Source organism: Lampris incognitus, chromosome 14 (assembly GCF_029633865.1).
Source record: "Lampris incognitus isolate fLamInc1 chromosome 14, fLamInc1.hap2, whole genome shotgun sequence".
Classification (NCBI taxonomy): Eukaryota; Metazoa; Chordata; class Actinopteri; order Lampriformes; family Lampridae; genus Lampris; species Lampris incognitus.
The window spans coordinates 45806768-45815189 of record NC_079224.1 but is presented as its reverse complement, the minus strand read 5'-3'; the positions used below and the strand labels follow the sequence as shown (position 1 = coordinate 45815189).

The window sequence follows — 8422 nt, the reverse complement described above, 5'->3', positions numbered from 1 at the left end:
TAATAATTTACAGTACATTTGACCTCCATCTCTGTGCAGCAGGAGAGATGAGTGTGTGTGTGTGTGTGCCTGCTGAGAATTAGTCGACTGTCACCATGTGGTCTTCATCTCTTTTAGGTGGGAGACATTCTCTCGGGTAGAGGGAAGGGAAGGTTTTGATCTCCTGGTTGTGTTAAGGCCACGATACAATTAAAACCAAACGTTTACTGAAGTTCAAAGGTGAACAAATCTGGATTTGGTAGATTCATGTTCTCCATTTAGCGTGTTGCTGCAGGTTCTTTTCTTATGGGCTGAAAACAAATGATAGCGTTACAGGTGTGGGTTTAATGGCTCCGTGGCGCACTGCTTGTACTGCTGCCTCACAGCAAGAAGGTCCAGGGCTCGATTCCCAGTGGTGTTGGCACTGGGGGAGTTTGCATGTTCTCCCCAGGCCTGTCGGTATGCAGTGGCTGTCTGTGTGTACTCTGCATGTTCTCCCCATGCTTAGGAGGGTTATCCCTCGACTAGAGACCTTTCTGTGAGGAGTTTACATGTTCTCCCCGTGCTCAGGAGGGTTATCTCTCAACTAGAGGCCTTTCTGTGAGGAGTTTACATGTTCTCCCCATGCTCAGGAGGGTTATCTCTCGACTAGAGACCTTTCTGTGAGGAGTTTACATGTTCTCCCGGTGCTCAGGAGGGTTATCTCTCGACTAGAGGCCTTTCTGTGAGGAGTTTACATGTTCTCCCGGTGCTCAGGAGGGTTATCTCTTGACTAGAGGCCTTTCTGTGAGGAGTTTACATGTTCTCCCTGTGCTCAGGAGGGTTATCTCTTGACTAGAGACCTTTCTGTGAGGAGTTTACATGTTCTCCCTGTGCTCAGGAGGGTTATCTCTTGACTAGAGACCTTTCTGTGAGGAGTTTACATGTTCTCCCGGTGCTCAGGAGGGTTATCTCTCGACTAGAGACCTTTCTGTGAGGAGTTTACATGTTCTCCCTGTGCTCAGGAGGGTTATCTCTCGACTAGAGGCCTTTCTGTGAGGAGCTTACATGTTCTCCCAATGCTCAGGAGGGTTATCTCTTGACTAGAGACCTTTCTGTGAGGAGTTTACATGTTCTCCCGGTGCTCAGGAGGGTTATCTCTCAACTAGAGGCCTTTCTGTGAGGAGTTTACATGTTCTCCCAATGCTCAGGAGGGTTATCTCTTGACTAGAGACCTTTCTGTGAGGAGTTTACATGTTCTCCCGGTGCTCAGGAGGGTTATCTCTCGACTAGAGGCCTTTCTGTGAGGAGCTTACATGTTCTCCCCATGCTTGGGAGGGTTATCTCTCGACTAGAGGCCTTTCTGTGAGGAGTTTACATGTTCTCCCCATGCTCAGGAGGGCTATCTCGCGACTAGAGGCCTTTCTGTGAGGAGTTTACATGTTCTCCCCGTGCTCAGGAGGGTTATCGCTCGACTAGAGACCTTTCTGTGAGGAGTTTACATGTTCTCCCTGTGCTCAGGAGGGTTATCTCTCGACTAGAGGCCTTTCTGTGAGGAGTTTACATGTTCTCCCCATGCTTAGGAGGGTTATCTCTCGACTAGAGGCCTTTCTGTGAGGGGTTTACATGTTCTCCCCGTGCTCAGGAGGGTTATCTCGTGACTAGAGGCCTTCCTGTGAGGAGTTTACATGTTCTCCCCGTGCTCAGGAGGGTTATCTCTCGACTAGAGGCCTTTCTGTGAGGAGCTTACATGTTCTCCCAATGCTCAGGAGGGTTATCTCTCGACTAGAGACCTTTCTGTGAGGAGTTTACATGTTCTCCCAATGCTCAGGAGGGTTATCTCTCGACTAGAGGCCTTTCTGTGAGGAGTTTACATGTTCTCCCCATGCTCAGGAGGGTTATCTCTTGACTAGAGACCTTTCTGTGAGGAGTTTACATGTTCTCCCGGTGCTCAGGAGGGTTATCTCTCGACTAGAGGCCTTTCTGTGAGGAGCTTACATGTTCTCCCCATGCTTGGGAGGGTTATCTCTCGACTAGAGGCCTTTCTGTGAGGAGTTTGCATGTTCTCCCCATGCTCAGGAGGGCTATCTCGCGACTAGAGGCCTTTCTGTGAGGAGTTTACATGTTCTCCCGGTGCTCAGGAGGGTTATCTCTCGACTAGAGGCCTTTCTGTGAGGAGTTTACATGTTCTCCCTGTGTTTAGGAGGGTTATCTCTCGACTAGAGGCCTTTCTGTGAGGAGTTTACATGTTCTCCCGGTGCTCAGGAGGGTTATCTCTTGACTAGAGACCTTTCTGTGAGGAGTTTACATGTTCTCCCTGTGCTCAGGAGGGTTATCTCTCGACTAGAGGCCTTTCTGTGAGGAGCTTACATGTTCTCCCAATGCTCAGGAGGGTTATCTCTTGACTAGAGACCTTTCTGTGAGGAGTTTACATGTTCTCCCGGTGCTCAGGAGGGTTATCTCTCGACTAGAGGCCTTTCTGTGAGGAGTTTACATGTTCTCCCAATGCTCAGGAGGGTTATCTCTTGACTAGAGACCTTTCTGTGAGGAGTTTACATGTTCTCCCGGTGCTCAGGAGGGTTATCTCTCGACTAGAGGCCTTTCTGTGAGGAGCTTACATGTTCTCCCCATGCTTGGGAGGGTTATCTCTCGACTAGAGGCCTTTCTGTGAGGAGTTTACATGTTCTCCCCATGCTCAGGAGGGCTATCTCGCGACTAGAGGCCTTCCTGTGAGGAGTTTACATGTTCTCCCCGTGCTCAGGAGGGTTATCGCTCGACTAGAGACCTTTCTGTGAGGAGTTTACATGTTCTCCCTGTGCTCAGGAGGGTTATCTCTCGACTAGAGGCCTTTCTGTGAGGAGTTTACATGTTCTCCCCATGCTTAGGAGGGTTATCTCTCGACTAGAGGCCTTTCTGTGAGGGGTTTACATGTTCTCCCCGTGCTCAGGAGGGTTATCTCGTGACTAGAGGCCTTCCTGTGAGGAGTTTACATGTTCTCCCCGTGCTCAGGAGGGTTATCTCTCGACTAGAGGCCTTTCTGTGAGGAGCTTACATGTTCTCCCAATGCTCAGGAGGGTTATCTCTCGACTAGAGACCTTTCTGTGAGGAGTTTACATGTTCTCCCAATGCTCAGGAGGGTTATCTCTCGACTAGAGGCCTTTCTGTGAGGAGTTTACATGTTCTCCCCATGCTCAGGAGGGTTATCTCTTGACTAGAGACCTTTCTGTGAGGAGCTTACATGTTCTCCCCATGCTTGGGAGGGTTATCTCTCGACTAGAGGCCTTTCTGTGAGGAGCTTACATGTTCTCCCCATGCTTGGGAGGGTTATCTCTCGACTAGAGGCCTTTCTGTGAGGAGTTTGCATGTTCTCCCCATGCTCAGGAGGGCTATCTCGCGACTAGAGGCCTTCCTGTGAGGAGTTTACATGTTCTCCCCGTGCTCAGGAGGGTTATCTCTCGACTAGAGACCTTTCTGTGAGGAGTTTACATGTTCTCCCCGTGCTAAGGAGGGTTATCTCTCAACTAGAGGCCTTTCTGTGAGGAGTTTACATGTTCTCCCCGTGCTCAGGAGGGTTATCTCTCGACTAGAGGCCTTTCTGTGAGGAGTTTACATGTTCTCCCCATGCTCAGGAGGGTTATCTCTCGACTAGAGGCCTTTCTGTGAGGAGTTTACATGTTCTCCCGGTGCTCAGGAGGGTTATCTCTCGACTAGAGGCCTTTCTGTGAGGAGTTTACATGTTCTCCCTGTGTTTAGGAGGGTTATCTCTCGACTAGAGGCCTTTCTGTGAGGAGTTTACATGTTCTCCCGGTGCTCAGGAGGGTTATCTCTCGACTAGAGGCCTTTCTGTGAGGAGTTTACATGTTCTCCCCATGCTCAGGAGGGTTATCTCTCGACTAGAGGCCGTTCTGTGAGGAGTTTACATGTTCTCCCCATGCTCAGGAGGGTTATCTCTCGACTAGAGGCCTTTCTGTGAGGAGTTTACATGTTCTCCCTGTGTTTAGGAGGGTTATCTCTCGACTAGAGGCCTTTCTGTGAGGAGTTTACATGTTCTCCCAGTGCTCAGGAGGGTTATCTCTCGACTAGAGGCCTTTCTGTGAGGAGTTTACATGTTCTTCCCGTGCTCAGGAGGGTTATCTCTCAACTAGAGGCCTTTCTGTGAGAAGTTTACATGTTCTCCCCGTGCTTAGGAGGGTTATCTCTCGACTAGAGGCCTTTCTGTGAGGAGCTTACATGTTCTCCCCTCGCTCACATGGGTTTCCTCCAACATCACAAAGAACCCCAAATAAAAACAAGCAGAGCAACATGGACGTCCACCTGGAATTGGTCCCTGGGTGCTGAAGGAAAGGGCTGCCCACTGCTCCTGGAGGAAGGACAACAGGAGGGAAAAATGCAGAAGAAACATTTCTTCAGCCACCACTCCCTGCATGCATCTGTGTGTTCTAGTGTGTAGCTGTAAGACGAATAAAGTCTTTTTTCGCTTCTCCCCAAGAAGGCCCAGCAGTGTGTTCACTTTCCGTGGCATCTGAAGAAGGTGAGTCTCCCCCCACCCATCCTCATCACAATCTACAGAGGGGAGCATTCTGACCAGCTGTATCACTGTCTGGCATGGGAAGTGCAAGGCATCTGACTGCAAACCCCTTCAGTGGCTAGTGAAGACAGCTGGACAGGTCATAGGAACTGCTCTCCCACCCATCCAGGCCATCTAAGATGCATGGTGCACCTGGAACGCTCTCGGCATGGTGTTGGACCCCACCCACCCTACCTACACCCTCTTCATCCTCCTACCCTCTGGCATGAGGTACCGGAGCATCCGTGCTGCCTCCAACAGACTATACAACAGTTTCATTCCTCAGGCTGTGAGGTTCCTCAACAGCTCACTGTCCGTGTCAGGTGTGCTTGTGATGTTTAGGTCTGTGAAGTACTTTTTGTTTTTAATATTTATTGTGTGTTATATGTTTTTATGTGGCACTGAGGTCCGTGTGAAATGTAATTTCCTTACCTTGTATGTATGAGACATGCATATAAGGCAACGCCAAAAAAGCAGTTTAAGATGGAAGAGAAAGAAGAATTCCGGCGTGAGTTGGATGAGTTCTCTTCTCTTCATGAAGGGGTTCTCTTTTCCTTTTTTTCAGCCGGAGAAGCTTTTCATACTAAAGGGGCGGAAAAACGTCTGACAGTAACGTGTCCACACACAACAGCTGCGTTCACTCGGCTTCACCGTGAAAGGCGACTCGAAATGAATCGTCAAAACGTCTTCCTGTCAAACGGATTCTCCTCCTCATCACAGACAGTCCAGGCTGGTTTCCTCCACATCACCTCTCCGTCTCTGTCTGTCTCCCTGATCATCCCGTCTGTTTCCTCTCACGCGGCGTTCCCTGAAAACAGAAATTAACTCAGTTCTTCACAATCAAGCATTCACACACTCGGCCTCTACCTGAACCAGTGCTCACATTCACCATCTACACACACTTCTGCTTTACATCTACACACACTTCTGCTTTACATCTACACACACTTCTGCTTCTACATCTACACACTTCTGCTTCTACATCTACACACTTCTGCTTCTACATCTACACACTTCTGCTTTACATCTACACACACTTCTGCTTCTACATCTACACACACTTCTGCTTCTACATCTGCACACACTTCTGCTTCTACATCTACACACTTCTGCTTCTACATCTACACACACTTCTGCTTCTACATCTACACACACTTCTGCTTTACATCTACACACTTCTGCTTCTACATCTACACACACTTCTGCCTCTACATCTACACACACTTCTGCTTCTACATCTACACACACTTCTGCTTCTACATCTACACACTTCTGCTTCTACATCTACACACACTTCTGCCTCTACATCTACACACACTTCTGCTTCTACATCTACACACACTTCTGCTTTACATCTACACACACTTCTGCTTCTACATCTACACACACTTCTGCCTCTACATCTACACACACTTCTGCTTCTACATCTACACACACTTCTGCTTCTACATCTACACACTTCTGCTTCTACGTCTACACACTTCTGCCTCTACATCTACACACACTTCTGCCTCTACATCTACACACTTCTGCTTCTACATCTACACACACTTCTGCCTCTACATCTACACACTTCTGCTTCTACATCTACACACACTTCTGCTTCTACATCTACACACTTCTGCCCCTACATCTACACACACTTCTGCTTCTGCATCTACACACACTTCTGCTTCTGCATCTACACACACTTCTGCTTCTACATCTACACACTTCTGCTTCTACATCTACACACTTCTGCTTCTACATCTACACACACTTCTGCCTCTACATCTACACACACTTCTGCTTCTACATCTACACACTTCTGCTTTACATCTACACACTTCTGCTTTACATCTACACACTTCTGCTTCTACATCTACACACACTTCTGCCTCTACATCTACACACACTTCTGCTTCTACATCTACACACTTCTGCTTCTACATCTACACACACTTCTGCTTCTGCATCTACACACACTTCTGCTTCTACATCTACACACTTCTGCTTCTACATCTACACACACTTCTGCCTCTACATCTACACACTTCTGCTTCTACATCTACACACTTCTGCCTCTACATCTACACACACTTCTGCTTCTACATCTACACACTTCTGCTTCTACATCTACACACACTTCTGCTTTACATCTACACACACTTCTGCCTCTACATCTACACACTTCTGCTTCTACATCTACACACTTCTGCTTTACATCTACACACACTTCTGCTTCTACATCTACGCACACTTCTGCTTCTACATCTACACACTTCTGCCTCTACATCTACACACTTCTGCTTCTACATCTACACACACTTCTGCTTCTACATCTACGCACACTTCTGCTTCTACATCTACACACACTTCTGCTTCTACAGCTATACACACTTCTGCTTCTACATCTACACACACTTCTGCTTTACATCTACACACTTCTGCTTCTACATCTACACACTTCTGCTTCTACATCTACACACTTCTGCTTTACATCTACACACTTCTGCTTCTACATCTACACACACTTCTGCTTTACATGAACACACTTCTGCCTCTACATCTACACACACTTCTGCTTCTACATCTACACACTTCTGCTTCTACAGCTATACACACTTCTGCTTCTACATCTACACACTTCTGCTTCTACAGCTACACACACTTCTGCTTCTACCTCAACACTTTGTTCCTATGTAGAGATAGATAGATAGATAGATAGATAGATAGATAGATAGATAGATAGATAGATAGATAGATAGATAGATAGATAGATAGATAGATAGATAGATAGATAGATAGATAGATAGATCTGTCTATTGATCCATTGCCTTTTCAACTCCACTGAATCAAATTCCAGGATAAAAGCAAGTGTTTACTTGTTCTTTAAAATCGTGTAGTTTGTTGTTTCTCATAATGTTGTAGATTATGGTCTCTCTGATGGACTTTACAAACTGGAACAATAAATGAACATAATATTCAAAGACATCTCAAAGTTTGGACTTGGGTCATTTGGACCCATGCTAAGTCAGTGGTGCTGCAGACCTCCGTGCTGCAGAACTCCATGCTACAGACCTCCATGCTGTAGACCTCCATGCTGCAGACCTCCATGCTGCAGACCTCCATGCTGCAGACCTCCATGTTTCAGAACTCCATGCTGCAGACCTCCGTGCTGCAGAACTCCATGCTGCAGACCTCCATGTTTCAGAACTCCATGCTGCAGACCTCCGTGTTGCAGAACTCCATGCTGCAGACCTCCATGTTTCAGAACTCCATGCTACAGACCTCCGTGTCTCAGAACTCCATGCTGCAGACCTCCATGCTGCAGAACTCCATGCTGCAGACCTCCATGTTTCAGAACTCCATGCTACAGACCTCCGTGTCTCAGAACTCCATGCTGTAGACCTCCATGCTGCAGACCTCCATGCTGCAAACCTCCATGTTTCAGAACTCCATGCTGCAGACCTCCATGCTGCAGAACTCCATGCTGCAAACCTCCATGTTTCAGAACTCCATGCTGCAGACCTCCATGCTGCAGAACTCCATGCTATAGACCTCCATGTTTCAGAACTCCATGCTGTAGACCTCCATGCTGCAGACCTCCATGCTGCAGACCTCCATGTTTCAGAACTCCATGCTGCAGACCTCCATGCTGCTGACCTCCATGTTTCAGAACTCCATGCTGCAGACCTCCATGCTGCAGACCTCCATGCTGCAGAACTCCATTCTGCAGACCTCCATGTTTCAGAACTCCATGCTGCAGACCTCCATGCTGCAGAACTCCATGCTGCAGACCTCCATGTTTCAGAACTCCATGCTGCAGACCTCCGTGTTGCAGAACTCCATGCTGCAGACCTCCGTGTTGCAGACCTCCGTGCTGCAGACCTCCGTGCTGCAGACCTCCATGGCTCT

General features: G+C 47.8%; 1 protein-coding gene across 1 annotated transcript in view; it reads left to right on the top strand.

Moving 5' to 3' along the window:
- Positions 1–7530: 7530 nt before the first annotated feature.
- The window catches only part of LOC130124482 (keratin-associated protein 4-9-like), a 972-nt gene continuing 80 nt past the window's right edge, over positions 7531–8422 (top strand). Inside the window, 1 exon segment of the mRNA XM_056293934.1 lies at positions 7531–8422. This exon segment is cut by the window's right edge and continues 80 nt beyond it. Coding sequence (XP_056149909.1) covers positions 7531–8422 — 892 coding nt within the window.